Below are 27,008 nucleotides of genomic sequence, written 5' to 3' on the forward strand. Positions count from 1 at the left end.
GTCAAAAAAAGAAATGGTTCGAGTCACGACGATCTAAAAAAGAAACCGATTTCAACCCAAACCAGATTCAACGCGACTGTCAAAAGCGTTAGTTTAAAACTAATAATAAAAACACAATCGTTTCGAGCTGCCACCAGTAACAATACATTGAAGCTGTTATCATACAATACACACATACCCGCTCTCTGGTTAGAAAAACAAAACTCCGCAATCCGATCGAGCAAAAATGTGAAGAATCTTCCCCGGCATTGCTACCCATCTGCACTGGCACTGCGCATCAGGAAAACTTTTCCGCAAACTTCTCAACTGATTTAATCACGATAAGGATTAACCGGGAATGTACCGCCGCACAGCAAAAACGACCGATTGAAAATAAACTCTCAAACAATAACCCGATTTAATAAAATACAAAATGTGGTTGGAGCGCCGCGTACTAGCTAGGCTTTCATTGCAAAACTCAAGATTCATAACAAAACGAAACAAAAAAATAATAATCGGCTTTTATCTTTCCAATAAATGCAAATAATAACTCAAACTGTGCAGATAACGTCTGTGATCTGCTGTAATTGCTGTTGTATTAATAATGCAAGAGATATCCGTGCACTACGCATTGGGGCCCGTCAAGCAACTGTAAATAAACACCGTTGCATCTTCGGTTCAGAAAGCCCAGCAAAGAGGTCGGATCGCGTTTTATTTTGCAGCATTACTGTTTTGTTTTCGCACGATCGAAAGTTGCAACGGGCTAAGCCAGTACAGAGCTCAAGCGGAAAGTTGAACTAGCACCGCAACAACAGGTCACCGCAGCAGGAACAGCTCCCAGCGCACGAATAAAAAACAATTTAATAAATAATATTAAATAAAGCTGACAATCCGCACAGCCGCTGCCCCCTGTTTGCGTTCCCCCCCCCCCATCCAGCCACCCGTCCGAGATTTGATCCCCGGTCCCCGCTTCCTCACCGTAAGCAGAGTGAGAGATCTCCTCCGCTTTGGAAATCAGAGAGTCGCTCCCTGCTTTTGTTACAGTCTGCGGGGAGGTGCAGGCGGCCATTTCCACCATCCACATGCAACTGGGTACCCAGGCAGGAACAATCGAGCGGGCGAGACCGCGATCCCCGGCCGAGCAATGGAGCGCAGAGAGAGAGAGCGAGTCAGGCTGCAGCTTCCAGACAGACGCAATTACTCCAATGAGACGCGATCCTGCCCAGGGATCCTGGGAATCTGATTGCTGAGGAACAGCGCCGAGTTTGTGCAATCAGAGGTGTTTTAGTTTTACAGTTGCAAAAAAAAAAAAAATATGCAAGGATTTTTTTTTGGTTGTTTAGAACCAAAAACAATACACTTATATGACTCATCAATGAGCCTCTACTTTTAATTGTGGAATAATAACACGTGTTTTCTTTTATTTTTTTCTTTTGTTTTTTTTAAATCGGAGAATTATTTTATTTAATTGGAGGAAACCACGATTCCAGTCAAATTCTATGAGGCTCACTCGCTTTCTCAATATGAAAACAAAAACTTAGTGCTCGTCTTTGTTTTAAGCAAATTTTAACTACATTGCAGGATAAGTGTACATGTATGTATTGCAATATATAAATAACTACATTTATCAATAACTAAACGAAAAATAATAACACAAATACAAACTACGGCGACGATGCCGTTGTCCTCAGACTACTTCGTAAAATGTTTTTGAGCACTTTTAACTGATTGTAACTATATTGTAACGGTAACTTAGTCTAATTTTGTTAATTGCAAAGGTTAAGTCTAAATGTTGCTGTTCATTCTGCAAATACAGCCCTCAGGTGCTTTTATGAAGCCTAAAAATGATCCATTTCTTGGTGTTGTCCAGCCCACAGTGATGATAAAGCTCCATGTTCATAATAACTGTGGTATGTAACTGAAACAACGTGGCTTTGCATGGTGTAACAGTGGTTCCCCGCCCTAGTCGGATTTTACCCCGATAGGGTACAAAGGAAATATGCGTCCCACAAATAAAATCAATGCAAACTTTCTTATTTTTGCAATGAGGTGCACCGAATGGCCAGTTTCCTCCTCGTGATGCTTGCGTCATTTTCTCCTAATTTAGAATATCCAATTATAATTTTTTAAAGCTCAGCTCACGCTTCCACCCCTGCGCTGACTCGGGAGCGGCGAAGACGAACATGGGCTGTCCTCAGAAGCGTGTGCCGTCAGCCGACCGCTTCTTTACACACTGCAGACTCACCCTGCAGCCACCTCGGAGCTACAGCGTCGGAGGACAACGCAGCTTACAGGCAAGCCCGCAGGCACCCGGGCCAGACTGCAGGGGTAACTGAGGACACCCTGGCCAACCTAAACCCTCAATATTTTAGGATGCAATGTCTAGGGGTGAGAAAATTACACCCCAAACGGCGAAATGCCAAAAAAACCAAGCGCTATCACTCCTGTTCATCAGATTAATCCCTGACGTTGTTCAACCTGAAGATTATGTTTAAACACAGTGAGCCAAAGGTCAGCATGCAGCTACCAACAATAAGACACGAAACCAACAAGCAGACGAGAACTTGGAGCATATAAGGGAGCTGCTGTAAATCAGGGGCAGTACATAATGTCTGCAAAAGCAACAAGGATCCTATACCTTTTTGTTCACGAATTCACCCCTGCTTATAAACGAGAGACAACGTACTAACTGATAAAATCAGAAGTTACAAGAGAACCCTGTGCCTACCCTCACTGAAGAGTGGTCCAGGCTCCTCTCTCCACGGGGAGGTGAAGGGGGAGCGGGGGAGGCTCCCCCCTGACCCCTCCTCAGCCGGCTCCTGCTCTCGGGGAGAACGGGGAGGGGCTGCGTCCCGGGGCAGGGCCAGGTCGGGGCGGCTGTTGAACAGATTGCGCAGGATGTTGATGGGAGACACCGTCACCTCCCAGTTGGTGATCCCGAAGTCTCGCAGGTGCGCCCGTGCGTGGCTGGAGAGGCCGGCCCGCGTGTCAAAGCCAGCGCTGCAGAACTCGCAGCGCATCAGGCTGTATGTGTCCGGGTCAAAGTTCGCAACTGCAGAGACAAAAAAAAAAAAGAGAGGACCAGGAAGATGGGGATTTTGCCTGCAAGTGACTGAATTAGATATTTACTGAAATATGGAAGTTATTTCACTAAGTATAGATAATGTGTGTAGACTGTCTTAATATTAGAAGGATTTCTGATATACACTCTACATATTGCAGGGATGAAAAGAAGACCCCTATTGCATAGCAGTTTCCCTTATTGTAGCTTTTACTAGAGTTGTTAAACTCAGTACATTTTTGTAAGGGTTTCAATTCAGTTTAAAACAGTTTCTAATGTGTAAAACCCAGGAAGGTCCCATAGCTTCTTATACAACACTCCCTTAATATTTCTCCATTCGATAGCTCACAGGTTGGGTTATTTCACTGTGAGGCAACGTTGACAGTAAGTTGTCTTTATTTTTATCCTGTAGGAAGGCCCTTCACTAATCCAGTTTGCAATACTTCAGATTTCTTTACATGCAAGTCATATAGTAGTGCTGTGTGAACCGATTATTCCATGACTCGGATTGAGCTCTCCACAGAGATCAGGTGCAGACAGCGAGGGTCATTGAACTGCTTGGATTTTCAATGATTGCTGCATTTCATCGAATTCTGCAGAGAACAGCAACCCACGCATATACAAGCAGCTGTTTCTCCTGCTGTTTTGCCTGCAGTGGTAAATTATTAGCCTGATCAACACCAACCAGCCCCCTCTGATTGTCAGCATCCTGTTTCTGCGGAAAGGTCGTGCCGAGGAATCGGACTATCTGTTCGCACAGCTCCATCAGACAGCTAAGCCGAGAAGGAGCACCGCAGCAGTGCCGGCTCACCTTTCTTCTTCTTCTTCTGGTAGGAGAACTTCTGCTCGATGGCGTTGACCTCCTCGGGGGAGATGAAGTGGCGCACGTTGTAGCTGACCCCCACCCTGTTGAGGTGGCCCCTCACATGGTTCGCCAGCCCGATGCCGTTGTGGAAGCGGTCAGGGCAGTAGGGGCACTTCCTCTCCACGCTCCTCAGCGCCCCCGGCTCCGAGCCCGCTCCCTCCTCCTGGAAATCCTCCAGGAAGCAGTCATCACCGGGGTGGCAGGAGAGGAGGTGCTCCAGGAGCGGGGGGGAGAAGGAGGAGGAGGAGGAGTGCATCCTACTCCTCACCGCCCTCTCCCACTCCAGCCGCCGGGCCTCCATCACGCTCTTTGGCCCAGGCTTGCGGAGGGGGAATGGCTGGGGGATTCTGGGCATGAGGTTGAGAGTTTCCAGCACGACCATGGGAACCATCCTCCTCAGCTGGTCCTGCTGGCCCACGCTCTCCCCGGCACCTCGCAGCTCCTCTCTGAACTCCCACTTGAGCTCCAGAGCTCTCCGAGGCACCTCCAGCTGCTCTGGAAACCAGGCGTCCACGTGGTCCTCAAACTCCGAGCCGGAGGAGGCCTCGTCACCCCCCACCTCCTGGGTCTCCCGGTTCTCCAGGCCACTGTCAGGCCAGCTGAGGCCACTTGGGTTTCCCATCCCTGGACGGGCCAGCATGGCATGGCTCCTGCGGTTCCCGATGCTTTTGAAGGCAATGTCTTTCCTCTTGGGTAGAGCCTGGTGGGAATCTGGGCCTTGCTGGACCCTGGGGTGGTACGGACCACCTTTGAGAGCCGTGGGGACCTCCAAACTCCTCTGGCCAAACTGGCCACCACGGATCGGGTTCTGGGTATGGAAGGGGGTATCTCGCACAACTACTGCCCCGGTTTTCAGTCCTGAGGACGGCCCAAATCGGACACCGTCGAATGAAGGGACGGAAGGGGTCTTGGTGGGCGAGGGGTAAGGTTTGGCCAAGCTGTAGGAGTCCTTGCTGGTCCCTGGCAGACTCTCCCCACTCTCGTCAGGCTGGTCCATTCCCCAGGGGAGATGATGGGAGTGGGTGTACTTCATGTGCTCTCTCAGGATGCTCTCGCTGGGGGCTGGGAAGCTGCAGATTTGGCAGGCGTAGCGCTCTTTCAAAGGGAGGTGAGGGACGGCAGAGGAGGGGTTGACTGGCCGGTACAAGCCCAGGGGTGATGGCTGGTAGCCCTTGCCCCTCGCCCGCTCGTTCCTCTCCTTGATGTGCATCTTGGCGTGCTCCACGAACACTTTAGAGGAGTTGGTCCCGAAACGACACTTGGGACAGCGCAGCCTGGGTTCGCTCCCCTCGCCTGGGAACTCGTTCAGCTTCTGGATCTCCTCCATAATCTTTTCCCGGGATTCCTGATGCCGACGGCGGTGCTGCCCCAACGAGCCGCGATCCTCAAACTCCCACCCGCACTCGGGGCAACAGAACTCCCCTGCCCCTGCCCCTCCACTACCAGCCCCCTCCTTTGCCGCTCCCCCTTCCCCCCCTTGCTGTGCTCTGCAGTGCTGGAACATGTGCTCCTGCAAGTGCACCTGCTTTTTGAAATAGATGCTACATTCCACGCAAGTGAAGACCAACTGCTCGGCCTCATCCAAAAGTGCTTCCTCTTCGATTTCTTCACCACCATCTTCGTCTTCATCCTCCTCTCTGCCTCGCACCTCCTCCGCAGAGATGCCGTAGCCGTAGCGCCCCCCTCCAACCTCAAAGCCGGAACGGGAGGCAGCAAAGGCCGTCCCTTTGCTGATCCGACTCCTGGAGTCCCAGTTTGAGGTTCTGCGTTCCCCCTTGAGGGAGCGCTTCTCTGGAGAGGGACGGGATGGCTTGCTCGTGATAATCATTCCTAATTCTTCTTCCTCCTGATCCTCCTCCTCTTCCTCCTCTTCTTCTTCAGTTCCTCCAGCAGTGCCAGCTTGCAAGCTGGGGACCTGCTTTCGTGTTTCAGGAAAGGTGCTGTGTGGCAAGGAGAGGGAAGGAGGGCTTCCTCGTTCTGACTGGGGAAAATAGTAAACGTCTTCTCCTTCCCCGGTCTCCAACCAGGGCTCTGATCTCGCCTCTGAGGAGCCACTGCAGGGAGACGCCCTGCACCAGCTCTCCTTGCCCAAGTGCTCTTTCTCATCCTTTGGTTTAGCTGTTTCTGGGACAACCGCTTTAACTGGACTGGCCCGGTCCTTCTCTTCTGGCTCTCCTCCTTCTTTCGTGCGTCCCTGGGAAGACACTGCCTCGTTTATTTTTGTGCTCTTTGGGTCATCGGTAGCGGCCGCCTTCACATCGTGCGATGTTTCCGACAGCACATCGGGTTCCTCGAGTCCCGTGGCGGAGCGCAGTGCGCCGCTGCTTAAGTGCTTAGACGTGACTGGTGTGGTTCTGCTTGAGCCCTCCTCCTCTTCACCGGACGGGGAGGGTGTAGTGCTGTTTGATCGGGGGTGCTGCTTAGAGCCCCCGCGGAGCCCTTCAGTGCCGGGGCTGTTTGATAAAGTGGTAAGCAAGTGCTCGTGCTCAGGTGCTGTGCTGCCCTCGCTGTCGGGCCTGCAAGAGAAAAAGCAAGAGGCAAATCCACATTGATTTTCTATTGACTTTTTTTTTCTACTGATGAATACAGGCAATTGGTAATGGAAATAACTGTATTAGAAAATATTCGGCGTGTAATATTAGCTACGTGATCTGGACTTTGCAATTTGTGGCTGGCTATTACGCACAACATAACCACTATGCAAAAGAGCTGGGCTGGTCTGCACAGGTGAGGTTATGGAAGGGGTCAGAATCCATAACGATTCAACACCACCTGCTACACTTATTAGAACTTGACTGAACTATTAGCTTGGTGTATGTTTCAGCGACTGGATCGCAAGCCAGCATTCATCCCAGAGCTTATAATGCAAAGAACACTCTGGATATTGAATGACCTGTTTCAACCACAGGGGTCAGAAGCCTAGCTCGCTGGGAATCTCAGCCCACTGAATGGAATGGAAAGGAAAGACAAGGGCTGGACGCGAAACCGCTGTCTTACGACTCAGTCTGCTAGGAGGAGATCCACAGCGCTGCGCCAGTACCAAAACACAGCACCTGCCCTTCTCTTTACCCGATTGGCTTCTGCCAAACATCTAGAACCTTCTGGTGCGGTTCTGGACTGTGGGAAGCAAGCCCGTGCGGGTTCGAAAAGTGCTGCAGTTCTTCCTCTGAAAAAAAAAAAAAAAAAAAGACAAAAACTAAAAAGGAGGACAAAAAAAAAGTTACTCCAGAGTTATTCAAATTGACACCTTGTTCGTTAATACAGCAACCGGACAATGCTCTCCCACTGTTTTCTATGGAAATGACAGTAATTAACGACACCTGTGCCGATCTCCAAATGAGAACTCCTGCAATGATTTCAGACAGAGGTAAACAACTAAACTTAAACGCTGTAGTATAACAGTGACAATGCTGTGGCCTGTTCCTCAAACAGTGGAACTCCCTCGCTCCAATAATGACGTGGCAGTTCCATTACTGCTACCACTATCACCCTGTAACTCTCCCCAGCAAAGGCGTTTTATCTCTGAAATGAAGCTCAACATAAAACAAAATAACAACAACACAGAGCTGCCCTTTCAACCCAACGCACCCTCTAAAGTCTCCTTCTCCGAGTCGGAGTCCCAAGCCTGTGCTGAGGGGAAGGCAGAGGGCTGAGCTCTCCTCCGAGGTCCCAGCTCTGCTCTGGGCTCCCTGGCTGTGCCGCTACCTGGTCTGTCCTCTGTCTCCTGCGGCCCCTGCCAGCTGGCGTCTCTTCTGGCTGGGGTGCTGCTGAAGGGTTCAGCCTGCCTCCCTGGCCCGTCCAATCCTGGGGGGTGGGGGCTGGCCCCCCTTGTGGTGGGAGGACCGCCCCTCTGTGCTGCGAGGCCTGGCTCAGGGACTCCCTTCTCCATAGCTCCGTGATCTTCACTGTCCTGGACCCAGACGCTCGTCTACATAGTCTGGGCTGAGATTGGTGCTGCAAGAGGTTGAAATAAGCTGCTATTAGTTCGATACTGTGTGTACCCAGCACTTCAAAACCCATCAATCCCTTTACTTTTAAATAGTTTTTCTCTATAAACTCCTCTATAGCAGTCACGCTGATCCTACTCTGCATCAGAAACATGCTTTACTATTTGTGTGAACTCTTGCATTATAAAGTACAGCATGGGTAAAACACATAACATGGCCCAATCACACATGAATTGTGCACAGTGCATGCAGTCAGTGAAGGGGATAATATCAGAGAATGAAAAGCACAAAGTTTTACACTGCATCTGTGTCTTTGTGTGATATATTAACAGAGCCTGCATGCACAGGCTAACACTGCACACACAAGTCCTTTCAATAGGAGCCGTGAAGGGATCCTGTGGGCACATTTAGTTATCTAACTCAGCGTCTGAGATCACACTGTCAGTGTTGTTACAAGTGCAGCTGTTGCTGTAGGTTCCCATGGGGATGTGAATTATAATCTTCTTTAAAAGGTATCCCGGCACCTGATAATGCAAAGGCCCCCAGACTATAAACACTACTGTTATGTTTTTGGTTACTGCATTTGTAATTCCACACCAATGCCAGCGTTATGACACGTTTATAATATTCACTGTCAATTAAAAAGAGGCGATGCAGGGGAACAGGACTTGACAACACAGACTCAGCCGGCGGGGGTCCTCGCTCAGGGTGCGTGTTTTCATCCTGAACAGAAGCCAAAAGATTTGCAGCAACTAGAATTTAAAAAAAAATTAAAAAAAAAAAAAATTAGATTTTTTATTTAACATCAAAGAAACTACAAAATGATATCGCAACAAAAAAAAAGTCTACCGGAAGTCATAATAGCAGTACAGTACTCCATGTAAGATTTTGAAACGTCGCATTTTTCTCTTTTTGTCAGTTTTTCGTTGAATATACGTAGGGCTTGAACTTGTCAGTTTTCATTCAAATGTTAATTGGTCGCTATCAAGCTGTCTCTGCGTCCTAACGAAGAGAAAACTACTTATTAAAGACTCAAGCTACGAACGTAAAAACTCTTGACATTGTTTTGCAATTAACAGCGTTTTCTGAGTTTGGGAAACAGAATCGGCTCAAAATAAGTTTATCGTGCGATCAAAAACTAAACCCAAAAAACTGCAAGGCGTTATTTATTCAATATGATTGTTTTCCCCTACATGTTTTGGTACTACTGTTTCCCATGAGCAGTGTGGTGAGATTTACAATGCCAGTTTGAATGACACACGCACTCACAGCACAGTGTACAGTGCATTACCAGCATAATGCATGTCAATTCAGGTCAGTGGCTCACTGTAGATACAGAAACAGTACTGTGTTAAACTTGTGAACCAGGATTTTTAAATGCATTCTGCAATGTAATAAAGCAAGTACAGAATAAACGCCTGCGTGTGAATTACGCTCCGCACCGCACCGAGGGATGTGTTGCCAGCAGGGAGACGGGGTGATAAAACCGTGCACGTTTTTGGGGCGTGTGCTTTTTTGCAGCTCACTTCATAAGGGGCGCGACTCCACCAAAAAAAGTGGATAATAATAGTAAACCCCCCCCATCCACCCACGGCGCAACTGTTTGGTTTTGGTGGCTGATTTGTCTCATGACTTTACCCTGGCTAATATAATCAGACATCACACAAACCACAACCCGGCTGCCCGTAAAAGGGCTTATTCTGTGGGCGAGCTCCGGCTACCACGCCACGGTGTCTCGCCTGGCACCGCACTCCCAGACTCGCAACAAAAACCAGTCCAGCGCGCTGTGGGCCTGCCCGCGACCATTCCACGGGTCGGTTTCCTTCCCAAAAAAAAAGCAACATTTCAAATGACCGCGGACTTCTGGCGCCGCGCAACTTAATTGAAGACGAGAAAGCGCATCATAACCTATCCTGAATATGTCAAGCAGTGCCAATTTTGCACAAAAACTGGCGATCCCAGATTTGCTTTGTCTGTGGCACAGTGCAAAACATCGGTGGAAATGGGCAGCCAATGTTTAGCGGCGTGAGCGGACCCCGATGCTGCCTGCGGTGTGTGTTTATGATGTGAACTGCCCCTGAAAACGCCTCTTATTCTGACATAATCGACTTACAGCAGGTGGCTTGTCAGCTTCGGAGTCGCTCCTGACAGCTTAAACGCAGAGCTGCATGCTTTTGTAGCTGTTATTTTGCGGCCACTGGGTGCATTGTCCCTTTAAATCCCTTCTCAGCGCTTCCCAAAACCAGCTTGCAGGACGCCATGCCTCCCCCTCAGCCCTCGGCGATGACGTCACAAGCGAGGGCAGGCTTCTGCCTCCATGTTGAGTGTGGCTGAACCTGGGCCACACTCTGCAGTGTGAGTGATGCCTGACCAGTGCTGTCTATTGCGAGGAGTATACAAGAACGGCACCACTTAAATACTGTAGCATGCATCTTATAACACCATATGCAAAAAGGTAAGGGTTAAAAAAGCAGTACTTAAATCATTAAATTGATCAGTTGATCTCAGGAATTCATAATCTGTTAGTCTTCATAATAATAATAATAATAATAATAATAATAATAATAATAATGTTATTGTGATTGTTTTTTTTTAAGTACCAATCCTTTAAGAACGGTTTTAAAGAATTTTTCATCAAGGACTGTTTTTTAAGCCTGTTCTGATTAATTCAATCAGGTTTGCGGTTGCAGAAGTTTATTCTTGATTTTCAAACTAACTGTTTAACCTAAGAGAATGATTTCAAAACCGTTCCTTTAAAAACTCCTTAGTTTTGTCGATAGGGTCCAATGCATTTATTCAAATAGATTTATTCTTTCTATAAAAACATATGCACACTGTAAGGGTCCGATAAGGACTGATATACAAGTCTGTAAATTACTAACTAGCCGAATAAATCAATAATCATGACAGCATGTTTGATATTCTGACAAAGCACAGAGACCACGTGATATTCTAATCTCTGCGGCTGACGTCATTGTTTAATGACAGGTCCATGTGAGCCTGGAAAGAAAAAGTAACCAATCGAAAACCCGTTCCCTCTTGACGCTCGGTCTGATTGGACAGCTCTCTTTTCCCACAGCGCCAATCAAATGTGACAATCCCTCGCCAACATTCACTAACAGGTCCACAGAAACCAATCAGAACGCCACTCCGCGAACGCGAAGCTCCTCCCCGCCGCCAACCCAAATGATATCTCAACCCGCCAATGAGAGCCAAACCCTCTAACCAATGGGATTGTTTTCTTTATGATTGGCGGTAGAGGTATCCTATGGGTGACCTCGAAACTCGCCTCACAGCCAATCCGCCGCGATGGGCCGGGCTTCTTTGCGGGTGTCCAGTCCACACGCAGCGAGCTGTTTCTAAGCGAGAGGGGCTGCAAACATGGATAACAACAGCAGTTACGCAGGTCAGTCTCAAAACATCTTCCACCCCCGTCCCCACGGGTTTCTGTTTTTATTATTATTATTATTATTATTATTATTTCAGCAGCCAGATCTTTTCACGTTGCCGTGATGCAATTCCGTTGCAAACCGCACGGAAAAAACAAAACAAAAAAACAATGCAAGGCATTTTAGAAGATACATTTTTATTTACAGTGCACAACTCTTATGCATTTTACGTTATTTGATTTTGTTTTTAAATGTAATAATATGTTGATCTACCGCACCCGGCTCGACACTGACAGTGAACGTATTGCACAGTCGAACTGGATCGTGCATTGTACTGTAAACACAACATGCTTGCGGTCTGTGTCATGCATATTTCAAAATTGTATGTAATAATTAATATTCACTGTATGCTTGTAATATTTAGCTTATTTTTCGGTTGCGTAATCCGTTCCTAGTACAAACAGTCCTTTGCGCAGAGACCGCTGTGTATATTTGACACTCCGTCTAGTTGTCTTTTGATTACGTTTTGTATTCGTTATTTAAAAAAATATTAAAAAAAGAAAAAAAAATCTAAGTCTTATAATCTCGTAATAAAATGGAGCTGTTGATTTATTTCTTGAACACAAAATGGCCGCTACTGCCTCAGCTCTCAATACTGTGCACAGTTTTTCGGAATTATATTGGCGACAGAGCTGCCTATGTGCGAGGGTTTTAAAATGGTTATAGTGTAAGATATGACCGTCCTCCTCCCCAAAACTGAATTTGTGTGTCTCAGAAGACGTAAACGGTTATTGGTCCAATTGCATCTTGCCATTCTGGTTCAAATAAGATTAATTCAAACCACATTCTCCGATATAAAACGTCCGTTCACAGGGTAGCTGCAGTATTTCATAGTGGAGGGGGTTGTGTTACACGCTGTTTTAAGTGCACAGTGTCGTGTGTGCAACAGCCCGTATGCAGCTGTAAGTAAAGTCCCCGCTTTGCTGAAAGCGAGAAAGTTCAGTAGAGAGTATGGCGTTTAAATCCGTACCATTTCATTTATATCAGGGCTTCCCAGACTCGGTCCTGGAGACCCCCTGTGGCTACTGGTCTTCATTCCAACTGAGCTGTCAGTGACTGAACTAGACCCGTCATTGAACTGATCATTTGCTTAATTGGACCTTTTTACTTGTTTTCAGCTCTTAAACATTTGAAGTTCAAGTTACTTATAAAATGTTACAGCTAATATGCAACTGTTAAGAGATGAAAACAAGCAAATTGGTCTAATTAAGCAAATTATCCGTTCAATTAAGGGTCTAGTTAAGTAATTGAGAGTTTGAGAAGCCCTGGTTTATATCGTATTCCCTTGTGGGTTAATTTGACTGCAGTTAACAGCTGTATACAGTGTGCTGCTCTCAAGTCAAGTAGGAAACCCGCCTTTCCCTTTCCCCTACCCTTTTTATTTTAATATCCAGAAACATTTTTTCGTTTTTTTGTTTCAGTAACCCTTGAGCGAGTGCTGCCCTCGTCGTGCAGTAGTTGTGTTCTTCCCCCTTTTAACTTGTGCTGTGCCAGGGGTCAACAGTGACTGATGCACACCCTGTTCCATGAGATCCCAGAACTGTTGGCATTTAAGTGGAGAATATGAATTCTTCTAACTGTACAAAAAAATTACAATAGTAATAATAATAGTAATAATGTTTTCGCAGTTCCAGACACACGTTTCATTTTTTGCTGGGATGAGCATAACAGTTTTCAGCTCCCATCGCAGTGCATTCTGGTAATTCTTACCTGTCCCAGGTACTTCACTTGTTTCTTTAGGAGAAGCAGGACTACACTTCCCAGAACGCATTGGGTTGTGAGTTAAAACTGGCCCAAACTGTGAATATGGATGCACATGGTCACCCGAATCAGAACTAATGGGGCAGCCCTTCTGCGAAGTTACTTAATGCTGGTTCCTCTGAGGAATGTTGTGTGGGGGAGGGCGTGTTTTTGCATGTACTTTGCTCTGAGAAGTTGAAGCGGGAGTTGCATGTCGGATGCCTGTTTAAACTCGTTGACGCTGTCAGGATAGAGCTCCGCTAGCATGAGAAGTCTGTCAGGTTTCAGGTGCTTCATCTGTCATGTTCTGCACGCTGCATTTAGCTTTTCATATGTCCTAGCTCTGTGTTTCAAAAGCTTTTGGTGGATGTGCTTGTTCTGTAGTTACGGGTGAAGCATTTTAATTTGATACAAAAAAAAGTCAACTCCCTAAGAGATGGAAAAAGTCACAACATTGAAAAAGTTCCCACACGTTTCTACACTGTCTCAGGAAAGAGTTTGATTGTAGTACCTGGTCAGGTATTCTCAGGCATGTAAACAAGACTCCTTTTGCATAGCTGTTTCACCCATTCCAGGTTTTCCTACGAGCTTGATTTGCCCCATTGTATAGGTAACAAGAGGTCAAAGGGGCGTGCTTTGTGGGAATGTATGAGGTGACCATTCTCGTCTCCTTTGGAGAGCAGGCTGCTAAGTCTGACAGCGTGAGGGATCTGCAGCTGCCCAGCAAATATGTACAGTTAAAATGTTTTACAAGACCATGTGTAGAGTCCAGCTGCACTGGCTGGAGCACAACATTTAAACAAAAAGTGGCGTTGGTGCAGGTGAATACACTCAATTAACCCCTCAGGGATCGACGCTTACAAGACACAGGGGTGGAAATAAGACTCCCATTGCATAGCAGTTTGAGCCATTCCTGCTTTTGCTATGAGCTTAATAAGACACATCTGGCTATACATTGTGGCTCATCAAGCTCATAGTAAAACCTGGAATGAGTGAAACTGCTGTGCAATCTCATTTCTGTCCCTGATATGATTCAGTTGTTGCAGCGAATGACCTGGTGCCTGTATGTTTTCAGATTTTGGATCCTGGGGCACTGCTGAAACAGCTGCCAGTCCTGCAGCGACAGGGTCAGCAGCAGCTGCAGCCGCCACTGCAGGGACTGCAGGTATGTGCATCTCGGAGTGAGCCTCGAGGCCACCCCCCCTCGCCACAGCCTGTCGATTCGCTCTGCTGGATTTCCACGAGCTTCACAAATCAAGTCAGTTTGACTGGAACGTTGTCAGTGAAAGTGCTATAGTAGGATAGGAACCACAACTATGCCTCCTTGTAACTGGTTCTGTGGTGTAAAGGGTTGTCATTTTAAAGGGGCAGCACTGTCTGTCTGTGTTTTATTGGGGTAAAATCATCTCTAATTGGATCTGCGGAGAACGGAATTCCTCGCAGAATTTTCAGGCCCCCGTGGAATTCGCAGCGTTCCGCAGATTCTGCAGCTACATCATAATGATCACAAACAGACTGCTGAAGAGACCTGAAATATATAACAGGGCTGTTCGGTTCTTTGTTAAACGAGCAGATGTTTTGTCTCCTTCACAAAGCAGTTCATTTTTAAGACTGGCGTTAAAGCTTTGAAAACGTGCTTGCTTTGTTAAATTGGAAGCACTTCACTCCTAAACTGTTTGATTGGATTGTGTTGACTTAATTTACATTTTTATAAGCCATTATTAGTGCAAATACTAAAACACATAACATGCTCTGCAGAACACTCCACAGATACCTACTGAACATTTCTGCAGTTTTTGCATGTTTTCCAGCAGATTTGGACCGCTCAGCTAGCAGCAACTCCTTTTTTTGTTTGTTTTTCAGGTTCTTCTGCAAACACCACAGGCTGGCAAGGCAAGAGACTGTTTTGTTTTAATTTACTTATCAGTCTGGTTCAGTGGGTTATGGTTTGAATTACAGCGGAAGGTATAATGTATTCAGTCTGTGATAAGCCAAGTTAATACAACTTTTCCCAAATGTTACGCACGCTGCCCTAGAAACCAGCACCAGTCTAGTAAGTTAAGCATGTGTTTCTGTAAGCTAGCTACATGAGCTTCAAAATAGGCCACCCGAGCGATTAATTAATGAATGTTTAAAAGCCACAGCGCTCAATAATGGATTGATGGCGTACATCTCTGCTGACTCTGCAGGATACGAGGGCTATGACTATTACAACACACAGACGACAGGCACCGCCTCTACAGCAGCCACCTATAACTACGGCACAGCAGGCACGTGGGAGACCCCCAAGACAGACCCCAGCTCGACGAGCGGGGACACCAGCATGAACACGACAGGGTCGATGGGCAGCACGGCCAAGACCAGCAGCGAGGTGTCCGACTCCCTCATCGCCAAGATCAACCAGAGACTGGACCTGCTGTCCAAGGAAAGCGGAGCGCCGGACAGCCAGGAGAGGTGACTGCGATCGCTGGGGCACTGGGACACGCAGGCTTTTCATATTCAGATATTCTACACTGAAATGAAACTGAAATATACTGGAAAACTAAAATCTAATACCAGAGTATAGTAATATGAATCTGGTGTCCCATCAAATGACCGATTTCTGGAAATAAGACTCCCATTGCATAGCAGTTTCATCCATACCTGGTGTTACTATGAGTTTAATAAGACACACCTGAGCTTGTTACCGATGCACTGTGGCTTATCAAGCTCGTAGTAAAACGAGGAATGGGCGAAACTGCTGTGCAATAGGAGTCTTATTCCCATCCCGGCAGTACAGTGTCAGTTGTTTATCTTAAATGCCATTTCATGCATTGGTTTCTTTTGCATGATCTGTTTCAGATATTAAGAAGTAACATGTAATGTTTGTCTCACTCCCGTTTTTTAGTAACAAATCTCTAAGGAAAGGAAAACCTTGTAATGCTTTGAAGTAAGAAATCATTTTTGAAATCAGAAAGCTACTTTGTTTGTGTAACTGGATTCGTGTGCTTGTCATACCCGGTACTGATCCGGCTTCCTTGCTGTGCAGCTCTTTCAGGTTCGAGTCGTTCGAGACCCACGACTCCCGACCGCCGCTGCCCGACCGGGACCTCTACCGATCTGGCTATGAATACGGAGAAGGAGGCGGTGCGGGGGGACTCCCAGCTACAGCAGGACAGCCCGACACTGAGTCCACCTTCGGCAGTCGCTTCGACAACCCCTCCTCCTCATCTTCCTCAGCATCCTCGGGGAGCCGCAGACGGGGCCGCGACCGAGGGGGCCGCGACCGAGGGGGCCCCCCCGGGAACCGCGGCGGAGGAAGGGGGCAAAACCATCACCATCAGCGGCCCCCCAACCGCGGCCGGGGCAACTACTTTAACCCTCCCCACCACCAGCCCCATCACCAGCAACAGCACCTCCACCAGCAGCAGCACGGTCGCTACAACATGCCCCCGTCGAGCTCAGAGAGGCTGTCCGCGCGGTGGAACGAGCTCAACTACATGGGACCCCGAGGGATGGGGATGGGAGGTGGAGGAGGAGGGTGCAACATGGGCATGGGCAACAGGCTTCCCTCTCTCTTCTCCCAAGCCCTGGTTCCTGACTATCCCGGCATGCATGGCAGCGGGCCCCCCATGCCAGGGATGGGGATGGGGATGGGGATGGGAGGAGGAGGAGGGATGGGAGGAAGGTTCCCCATGGGCAACCACTACGGAGGAGGCCGTCAACGCAACGGGAGAAACCGCATGCGAAATGAAGGAGACAGCCGGGTGAGTGCGCCTGGACCCCCCACGCGCTCTGTGCATGTATCTTAAGTGCTCAGTGGCTGCCTCTAATCGGGTGTGGATTTCACACTCTTTGCTTCGGTTGTACAAAGAGCTCAAGAGAAGAGAAACTCTCAACTTGATTGGAGGCAGCCACCCAACACTTACTAGCAGATAGTGAGTCGTTAACCCCTTCAGGTACACAAGGAATTGAGCGCTTGTTGTTCAAATTGTCAGAATGTAGTTGCTGCTAATCAGTTCCAATGGGGAAGTGACTTCTAATTAATATTAAAGAGCAGGACCTTTTTTTGTATTTCTTCTTCCGCTCCTCTTAAAGTCAGCTTTCATTTCTGTTATAGGTCTTAAATTCTTGTTTAAGAAACCCATTTATTTTCATTTTTAAGCATGGCTCTGTGCGCTATGTCAAAGAAAGCCCTCAGTTTGTCAGATATGTTAGTTGGAAAATACGTGTTTGCTAAAACGTCGTTTTCAAAACTGCACGTTCTGGCTGTGCGTGGCAGGGGAACTTGTGTGGCAGTCTTTTTAAGCAGCCATTGCCACACACCACTGTGTTAACCCTTGCTCTGTCAGGAGCGTTTGTGTGATAGTGCTTTGTTATGCGAAGGAAGTTAACATAACCAGGGGGTTTATTTGCCAACACGGTGCTTCTCCTTTATTTGTCTGTCTGAGTAGCACACCAAAAAGTGTGTAATATTGGAAATTGTGAAAGTGAGTCTGTGTCCAGTTATATATGGGACTTGGAAAATTGAACTAACTGTGAATTGTCTGAATTAGTGAATTTTAAAATATTACGAATCATGAACTATAAAGGGAGAACTGTCATTTGTAACCAGGATTGTTTAAGATGCACCTCTCCTGCCCCTCTGTTTAGAACGGCAGGGATGGGAATAAGACTCCCATTGCATAGCAGTTTGATCCACTTCTGGTTTTAATAAGACGCACCTGAGCTTGTCACCTACACAATGGGGCTAATGAAGCTCCTAGTAAAACCTGGAATGGGTGACACTGCTGTGCAATAGGAGTCTTGCTTCCATCCCTGGAACAGGAATGGTTTTTAAACAGAGTCGAAGCAGCACCATGATGTTTTGTGGTCCTCTGTCCCCAGCTGAGACTGCAAGGGGGCCCCATGTTCCGAAACTTCGACGGGCGGAAAAGGAGGCAGTCCCAGACAGACGAGCCCGACAGTAAATACCGCAGGACTGACTCCGAGGAGGAGGAGGAGGAGGAGGAGGAGGAAGAGGACTGCGGTGAGAGAATCCACCCTTCCATTGATCACTCCCATTGCATAGCAGTTTCATCCAGGTTTTACCACGAGCTTGATGAGCCACAGTGTATAGGTAACAAGCTCAGGGTATGTCTTATTAAGGTACAGAAACCAGGAATGAATCAAACTAATATGCAGTGGGAGTCTTATTTCCAACCCTGTTAATATTTGCTCTAGAGCACTTCGAATTGTGTAGCTTTGCAGTTAGGCCAATAATACTGTAGAGTAAAGTATACCTCTTAACTTGTTGTGAAACTAGTAAATGTGAAATTGTTAGTATGACTTTCCCCAATCAAGAAACCTAAAAAAAAAAAAGTTAAATCCCTTTGCCAGTAAACTGAACTGTAAAGAAGAGCACAGCACACAAGAAGACAGGTTACCAAGTGGCTGTTCGTACAGTCAGTTTTTTCTGCAGCATTATCCTATTCTGTGAAGTGCTGTGCTTTTATATATCTTGCTCAGGTATGTTATTGAAATGGCCAGCTGCCAGGAGTCTGAACTGTCAGGCCCTGCTAAATCTGCTCTGAACTGATCGTACTTCTCATCACAGCGTGAAGAAGTCACACCGAGTCTGCAGGCTTACTGATGGGAGTTGTTCAAACAACTATTAGAGAGTAGCATCAAACTCCTGCCTCCTGATCATTTGAGGGGAGCTCTGAACCCCAGGACTGGGTGCAGCAGCAGCAGAAGGGCTAGTGTGAGTTTCTAACCCTGCTCAGACTCCTGCCTCCTGATCATTTGAGGGGAGTTCTGATCCCCAGGACTGGGTGCAGCAGCAGCAGCAGCAGGGCTAGTGTGAGTTTCTAACCCTGCTCAGACTCCTGGCTCCTGATCATTTGAGGGGAGTTCTGATCCCCAGGACTGGGTGCAGCAGCAGCAGCAGGGCTAGTGTGAGTTTCTAACCCTGCTCAAACTCCTGCCTCCTGATCATTTGAGGGGAGTTCTGATCCCCAGGACTGGGTGCAGCAGCAGCAGCAGGGCTAGTGTGAGTTTCTAACCCTGCTCAAACTCCTGGCTCCTGATCATTTCAATAATAGACTTCCACTGGGGGGAGTTCTGAACCCCAGGACTGGGTGCAGCAGGGCGAGTCTTAGTTTCTAGCCTGTCTGTGATATTATAACCTGTGTGTAAGTCAGGCAGCTACAAAGGAGAACTGCAACAGGTTGTGACTGCAGTTAACAGAAGCCGTGGTTTTTTTAAGAAATCGTTTTTAGTTCTGATGCTGATATTGGCCATTTCCAAATAACTTCAACATAAAAGTTCATGGAAGCTCTGTAGAACTAAATAGAACAGAAAATGAGAAATGTAATGTTTCTCAATGTCTTTTACTGTAGGTTAGCCTGTGACTATGGGAGGTTACAGACGGGCGGTGTTTGCTGATAAGACTTTCTTTTCGTTCTCTTTCAGAAGATGATGACACCGAAGATAAAGAAGTGAGTGTTTTACTCCAACGGTGACGTACCGCTACTGCCACAGTTGAAGCGACTCGGTCCGCTTCGGTCTGTCTGAGATGGTCTTGTGAAAATTGAATAGATCTCTTCTGTTTGTCTGAGATGGTCTTGTGAAATTGAATAGATCTCTTCTGTTTGTCTGAGATGGTCTTGTGAAAATTGAATAGATCTCTTCGGTCTGTCTGAGATGGTCTTGTGAAAATTGAATAGATCTCTTCTGTCTGTCTGAGATGGTCTTGTGAAAATTGAATAGATCTCTTCGGTCTGTCTGAGATGGTCTTGTGAAATTGAATAGATCTCTTCTGTTTGTCTGAGATGGTCTTGTGAAATTGAATAGATCTCTTCTGTCTGTCTGAGAGGGTCTTGTGAAATTGAATAGATCTCTTCTGTCTGTCTGAGATGGTCTTGTGAAATTGAATAGATCTCTTCTGTTGTTTATTGCAGGAAGCTGAAGAGGTTGCCGGTGACGATGGAGAAAAGAAAAAGAAAAGTAAGTGCTGTTTAAAACGCAGACACATTCCACACAGCAAGGGCATTCTTCACCAGAGACCTTCAACGTTTCCACTGTTACATAAATGAAGCCTGTGCTACTGCTTCTTATCCATCAGCTGTTCAGCGTACTCGCAAAAGCATAGAATAAGAGACTCTGATAGTCCTGTTAACTTACTCGGGGATTGAAATAAGACTCCTATTGCATAGCAGTGTCACCCATTCCAGGTTTTACTACAAGCTTGGTTAACCACAGTGTATAGGTAACTAGCTCAGGTGTGTCTTGTTAAACCAGGAATGGATCAGACTGCTGTGCAACGGGAGCCTTATTTCCATCCCTGTAAATAATATCAGTTAATACAGGAAGCCATTAGGTACCAAAAAATAAAAAGATTGAAAGAGGACCAGGTCCGACATCACAATTTTCCCTTTTCGGTCCACTGTCGGGCCCTGTCCGACATCATCAAAAAGACGTAAAGCACAGGTCTCTAGTCGTTTTTCTTTCCAGAAAAAGCATTGAAACATTTTCAATGGCCAAGTGAGACCTATAGGAGCCGAAAATAAAAGGGTCGGATCTGAGCAATACAGAGATAACACGGACACGAACGAAGATCGCTGCTTCCGCATCCAGCGCTCAAAGAATATCACGGACACTTGCAGAGCTTTTTGAGATGTTATAGTAATAATGACTTGGATCGCATTATTGAGGAGTTGGAGATAAAACGAGTGATCAGGAGAGGATTTATCAGTATGCACGACTGAAGTGGTGTGTGCCTTTTAAACCTGTTTTACTGTGGGGGGAAAAAAATTTGAAACAGCGCGTGTGAAAATAAATTGGACCTCACACGACCGACAGGCGTTGAATAAATGGACCACTAAGGGTTAATGTAGCTGGGGAAGACTCTTCTTCACACAGAGGGTGGTGAGGGGATGGAATGGGTTACCTAGTCCTGTTGCTGAAGGAGACTCTTCTTCACACAGAGAGTGGTGAGGGGATAGAATGGGTTACCTAGTCATGTTGCTGAAGGAGACTCTTCTTCACACAGAGAGTGGTGAGGGGATAGAATGGGTTACCTAGTCATGTTGCTGAAGGAGACTCTTCTTTACACAGAGAGTGGTGAGGGGATGGAAGGGGTTAACTAGTCATGTTGTTGAGGCAGAATCACTTGGGTCTTTTAAGACCCAGCTTGACAAAGTTCTGCGATTAATCAGCTGCTAAAAACCTGGATTAACACTGATGGGCCTAACGGCCTCCTCTCGTTTGTAAATGTTCTCGTGCTCCTGCCAGTAAGAGGCAAGAGGAAGACTGATTTGAAAGCCTTGTTTCAAGCTCTTTGAGCCGGTGGGCGCTGTGATATTTGAGGAGGTGTCTGATTGATCAGCAACACCGATCAGACTCCTCCACTGAACTGCTCATCTCTCACAGCTGCCGAGGGAGAGGAAGAGGACGAAGAAGCAAAGAAGAAAAAGAGAGAGAAGAGAAAGCAGGAGAGGCAGAACCAGCGGCAGAAAGACCGCTACCAGGATATCAAAGACCATAAACGGTGAGCTTCCCTTTCCTGTACAGGCTGGCAGTGAAGTGCAAACTAAGACAGGCAGGCGAATGCTTAGCCTAGCAGGGGCCCCTGGGGGTGCGCCTGGATATATACGTACATTTTTTTATCGTTTAAACTGGCGAGCGAGCGTCAGGCATTGCAAAATTGCAAAAACACAGATATGCTGTGGTTTGACTGCCGCTAAACTGTAAGATTGCACCTTGTCTACGAATTCAGGACAAATGCCGTCCCGTAGGCATTAAGCCTGGGACCGGGACTTTACATTTCGGGAATGTCCCGTCCAATTAGGGGCAGGTGGTCACCGTACTGTCCAGTGGGGTTAAATGTGTTTTATTTCAGAAGTCAATTAATCCAGTTTTTATACAACGTCAGGGTGATTTTGGTTAGTACGATAACTGGCTTGATTTTCACCCACACTTTGGTCTTACACTCCTGGCCTTCTGTACACGTTTCAGATTGCATTTGGCTGTGATCTGATAAACTCTCAATTTAGTTCTGATATTTTTAATTGATCACACGATATGCAATTTGTTACACAGTTTGTGGGCTCTGGTTAATATTCATGTCAACTTTCTAAGGCATTAATACATTTTTACCAATGATCGTTTTTGAAATATTAGAATATTTTACTCTTGGGGTCCCTGAGTGGCTCACCCTGTAAAAGCACGGCTGCGTGGTCTGCGGGGCGAGTCACACAGTTAGGGGAGCGCAGGTTCACGTCCTGGCTGTATGGAGTGACCGGTCTTCACTGGCGATTCTGAAAGGAGTATTGCATTGGTTCTGCTGTGGATTAGGGAGGCAAAACCAGCAGTGATTGTTTCTCCTCATCGCGCTACAGCGAACCCTGCCGGCCAGGCACCTAGTGAGCTCCAGCGGACTCCTGCAGGGCTTTGTCCTCCGTGCTAACGTCAGCTCTCGAGCTCCTGGGTGTAGAAAAGGAAGCCGGCTCGGGCGTGGGATCGGAGGACGCCCGCTGAACCTTCAGTTCTCCTGAGCAGCTGTGTGGGGAGATGCTGTGTTGAGGGGAAAAATAATTGGACATTCTAAATTGGGGAGTGGGGGGTAATTGAGTACCTTAAATTAAAATATGTATGTATATATTTTAGCCATCATGACTTTCTAGTTTTATAGGTTTTCTTGTTTTTGTCTGCAGAATGCAGTTCGCCTGCTCCCTGTGTAAATTTCGTACCGTCGAGGAGGAGGAAGTGCAAGCACATTTGGAAAGCAAGTTCCACAAAGAGATTTTCAAATTCATCAACACCAAACTGCCAGACAAGACTGTCGAATTTCTCCAGGTAGGAAGGAATATGTCAGTAAGTAGTACTAACAATGTAATTATAATGGTACTGAGTCATGTTCACCTGTAGTTAAAGGGACATACACCACAATATATGAAATCTTACAATCAAACAATTTATTTTTCTTTTATACTTTTTTTTAATCTTATGATTGCTGGTTTGAAACTGTGTATAAAACACAAATGAGGATTGGAAAGAGGGGCATGTGAATGAGTGCTTTCAGTGCCAGTGTCAAACTCTTTCACACGTTGAGAGATGAAACTATACATGTTTTTCCTCTCCTGTCTTCCCTCGCTTTGCCAGGAGTACATAGTGAATAGGAATAAGAAAATTCAAAAGCGCCGTCAGGAGCTCATTGATAAAGAGGGGCCCGTGCAGAAGCAAGACCCTTTCAAGGGTAGGTCTGTCACTTCTGTGTGTTGCACCGTCTCTGGCGCTGTACTTCGACGCAGCCCGGGCAGGCAAACCAAACCTAGCTGTGGGCTTGCCGCTCTGCCTCAGTGCTCCTCCAGTGTTTTAATTCCACGTTTCATTTCCACCTTGCATGTCCCTTCTGGTTAGGTACGGTAGTTTGGTTTTGCCAGCGGAAGCCTCGAAAGTCCGGGAGCACACGGGGGAAATGGAAGGCGTAAATCTGAACTTGTGTTATTTCCAAATGACGGTCCTCCCTGTCTGCTCGTTGTTGTTTCCAGTGGCTCTGGTTCCAGTTTCAAGCGTGTGTTTGCTAGGCAGTTCCCGAGGTGTTCCCTTTCGTAACTTCTGTGCAGTCACTCTGAAGAGGTGTTCAGAGGGCTGTGCGCAGTGTGTCTCACCCTTGTCTGTTCATCTCTACGCAGGTATTGCCCAGGAGCAGTTCTTTAAGAGGATCGAGGCAGCTCACTGCATGGCGTGTGACATGATAATCCCTGCACAGTATCATCTGCTCCAGAGGCACCTGCATTCTCCTGAACACATCCGGAACCGCAAGGTGAGGGGGCGGGGCAGGCACGCAACACTTTCTAATAGTTTGGAGCTTAAATGTTTTGCATATGTTAAACGTTTTTCATTTTTCATTTCCTTTTAACCACTGTCAGATAAAGAGGTGAGCTGCAGTGTTTATGCAGTAGGATGTGTGCAGGGCAAAGCTATTTCAGAAATGCAAATAAGACTCCTGCTGCATAGCTGTTTCACCTATTCCAGGTTTTACCTCAAGCTTGATTAGCCACTGTGTGGGTAACAAGCTCAGGTCTTATTAAACTCATTGTAAAACCAGGAGTGTATGAAACTGCTGTGCAAGGAGAGTCTTATTTTCATCCCTGTGTTTATTCAAAGTCTTTTCCTTGCACACATAGATAGTCCTCACTAAGTTGCATTATTGGAAAGTAACAGTCTCTAATGGAAGGCTTCTCACAGTGGCATTTGTGATTGGTTACAAACATTCCCCATGTGTTAAAGTTTAAACGTTTTAGGAAATGAAGCAGAATCTACATCCCTAATATCCTCTCCCCCCTCTCTCTGTCTTCCAGGGAATTGCAGAACAGTTCAAGAAGTCCAGCCTGCACGTAGCGAAGAGCGTGCTGAATAACAAGCACATTGTCACAATGCTGGAGAAGTATTTAAAGGTAGGGCAGTGTTCCTCGTTTCCACTTCGGATCGTGTTTACAGAGCGCACGCTGCATGCTTCGCCTCCCGACATCAAAAGCAATGGGGGTTGTTTGGTTAATTGAATTAGAACTGTGAAATCGTGAGAATGACTTAGTGAATGAATTAGTTAAGTAACTGAGAGCTCAGCTGGAATGAAACCAGAAGACACGGGTTCCAAGGACCGGGTTCGGGAAGCCCTGCCCTACATAAAGTGGAGTTGTCCACCTTTTGCGTAACGTGGCTGGGGTTCTGCGCTTGCTCAGCCGCTAATCCGCTCCTGCTTTGCTGCTGTTTCTCATGGCAGGGCGAGGATCCGTTCACCGATGAGAGCGTCGACCATGACGAGGAGCTGGACGAGAGCGTGGAGGGGGCTCCTGCAGGGGGCGCTGTGGCGGAGACGAGCGCAGCCGGGGAGAGGAATGAAGAGGAGGGGAAGCCGGGGGCAGAGGCCGGCGCTGACGCCACGGCACCCAGAGAGGAGACCGCTGCGACGGAAGCGGGAGAGAGGGAAGGGACACAGGGGAAAGAGGGAGGGGATGAAGGGAGAAATGTGATGATGGAGGAGGAGGAGGAGCAGGCTGGTCCTGATGGAGAGGAGGAGGAGGAGGAAGACGAAGAGGATTTGGAGGAAGAGAACCCCATGGCGTGAGATGATGCATGTCGCAAAAACAGATCTTTTAATTAATCCTTGTTATAACAACCCTGTAGGTCTGGGGTGTCCAATCACATTTCACTCTAGGGTTAACAGGTAAGATGATAGGATTACCTGCTTCGGGGTCTGGACGCAGGTTTAATTGGTTCAATTGAACAATTTGGAACAGGGCTGGAACAAAGACCAGGAGTGGAAGGGACCGCTTTGGACACCCCTGCAGGAGCTGAACGTGCATCAAACAGAAACATAACAGCTGTAAAAAAAAAAAAAGAATATAGACGGCTTTATTTTATTATGGGAGACTATTTGAGTTTTTATTTTATTTTTTTTTATTATTCAGCCATGTGATTTTCAGTAGGTTCTGCGTTTTTGTGTTTGCAAACAATCAGAAATGTTACTGTTTTAAGGTTTTTGTTTGCAAGTTAAATAATAAAAAAGTGTATATACCTATAAATATCAAACATTCCCCACTCCTTTTCTCACATCCCTTCCCTCTGTTCTTTCTCTCCCTAAATGTTCAAGCTTCTTAAAGCTTCTTTTGATGTTTGTTTTTGCACGTCGAGGGATAAGAACAAAAAGAAACGTGTGTAAAGGAAATGGCTGTTTTCTGTCCCGCTAGTCAGAAACTGCATTTTGTTTACATTGAAACTGTTATCTAATAGCATTTACAGGGCAGTTAACTTGCTCTTGGTAAAGCAGGGATGGAAATAAGACTCCTATTACACAGCAGTTTGACCCAGTCCAGGTTTTACTATGTGCTTGATTAGCCCCAGTGTGTATAGGTAACAAGCATGGGTGTGTCTGATTTCAACTCCGTGTAAAACCAGGAGTGAATCAAACAGCTATGCAGTGGGAGTCTTATTTGCATCCTTGTAAAGAATGCATGACAGGAGTAGGTAGGAGCTCCTGTAAAAAGTGTTATTTGCTTTAGAGACAAAATTAAGGACTTCCAAAGTGTATTTTAACACCTTTTAAGCTTTAAACTTTAATGTGGTAGAGCAGGGGTTTTGCAGTAGTTTCTAGGGTGCAGCTCTACCAGTTATTTGTCCAGTGTTGTTGAATAGAACTTGATTTTAACGACTGACTGCTAGAGCTGTCGGAACCCAGATTATGACGCCCCTAAGCCTTAGTGCCACCTCGTGAGCTTTAAAAGCCCTTTGATTTCTGTGATTGATCCTGTGTGGTTCTGGAGTTTGCAGTCCGTCGGAGCAGTTCTTCAGTTTTACTAGTTGTCTCGTGCTTGTTGTCTTTGAAGTCACTGCGCAGTATTGGTCAGGTGAAGCCAGCATAGTTGCAGGGTGGCAGTTTGCACTCCACTGCGCATATGAAAGAGGGAAGGTAGCATTCCACAGCTGCACTGAGTTTAGCAGAACGTGGACGATACACAGCTATAGGAAAGATGTTCAAACTCAATGTTAGGGCCACAGGAATCAAACAATCGCAAAGCTTCATTGAAAGTAATTAATTTATAAAATAGAATAAGTGTGTGTGTGTGTGTGTGTGTGTGTGTGTGTGTATATATATATATATATATATATATATATATATATATACATATATATATATTAGGAATGGGACGAAAACAACGGTTCCGAATGATGTCTCTTTAAGGTCTCGCTGAACTGACACATTTCAATTGAAAGCCGGCTAAACTTTTAATTCACACAATTAGGTTGTGCTGTGTGTATAATCTCCAAAGTGCTTTCAATTAAAAACTCACTGTCACCTTTTAATCTGTAGACAGGTGAGTTTCGCGTGGCCGATGCAGATCCACATTATAAACACATAAGCATGGCAATAGTGTGTAATGTCTTCAGGGAGGGTTTTAAAAAAAAATCCCTCTCGTTACAATTCTTCAATCTATTCATGTTGA

At 46.5% G+C, this 27,008-nt stretch overlaps 2 protein-coding genes across 4 annotated transcripts; one reads left to right on the plus strand and one right to left on the minus strand.

Moving 5' to 3' along the window:
- Positions 1-2,707: 2,707 nt before the first annotated feature.
- LOC121309106 (protein Wiz-like) lies at positions 2,708-10,120 on the minus strand (the record flags this gene model as incomplete). Its single annotated transcript, XM_041241988.1, has 5 exons — positions 9,966-10,120; positions 7,494-7,859; positions 6,975-7,071; positions 3,852-6,421; positions 2,708-3,031 (listed from the first exon to the last, which is right to left on the minus strand). Coding segments are annotated over exons 2-5 (3,292 nt in total), but the record flags the coding sequence as incomplete, so codon positions are not given.
- A 1,054-nt stretch (positions 10,121-11,174) lies between these two features.
- Positions 11,175-25,589, plus strand: LOC121309105 (A-kinase anchor protein 8-like). Of its 3 annotated transcripts, none has more exons than XM_041241984.1 (14): positions 11,175-11,258; positions 14,117-14,206; positions 14,905-14,934; positions 15,231-15,495; positions 16,070-16,787; positions 17,908-18,049; positions 19,474-19,499; positions 19,962-20,007; positions 21,433-21,550; positions 22,716-22,857; positions 23,164-23,257; positions 23,697-23,827; positions 24,366-24,461; positions 24,788-25,589. In XM_041241984.1, exons 1-14 carry the CDS (start codon positions 11,234-11,236, stop codon positions 25,130-25,132), a joined length of 2,268 nt encoding a protein of 755 aa, XP_041097918.1. In that variant the 5' UTR covers positions 11,175-11,233; the 3' UTR covers positions 25,133-25,589. The 3 variants fall into 3 exon arrangements, with proteins under 3 accessions (XP_041097918.1, XP_041097920.1, XP_041097921.1); XM_041241986.1 differs by having other exon boundaries at positions 19,477-19,499; XM_041241987.1 differs by lacking the exons at positions 11,175-11,258; positions 14,117-14,206; positions 14,905-14,934; positions 15,231-15,495 and adding an exon at positions 15,888-15,970.
- Positions 25,590-27,008: the final 1,419 nt, after the last annotated feature.

Source organism: Polyodon spathula, unplaced genomic scaffold (assembly GCF_017654505.1).
Source record: "Polyodon spathula isolate WHYD16114869_AA unplaced genomic scaffold, ASM1765450v1 scaffolds_873, whole genome shotgun sequence".
Classification (NCBI taxonomy): Eukaryota; Metazoa; Chordata; class Actinopteri; order Acipenseriformes; family Polyodontidae; genus Polyodon; species Polyodon spathula.

Bases quoted from the DNA above. Each gene is read 5' to 3' on its own strand.
- LOC121309105 (XM_041241984.1), top strand. From the start codon at position 11,234: ATGGATAACAACAGCAGTTACGCAG. The intron at 14,207-14,904 runs GTATGTGCATCT...TTTGTTTTTCAG, and splicing joins CGCCACTGCAGGGACTGCAG to GTTCTTCTGCAAACACCACA. The intron at 20,008-21,432 runs GTAAGTGCTGTT...CATCTCTCACAG, and splicing joins TGGAGAAAAGAAAAAGAAAA to CTGCCGAGGGAGAGGAAGAG.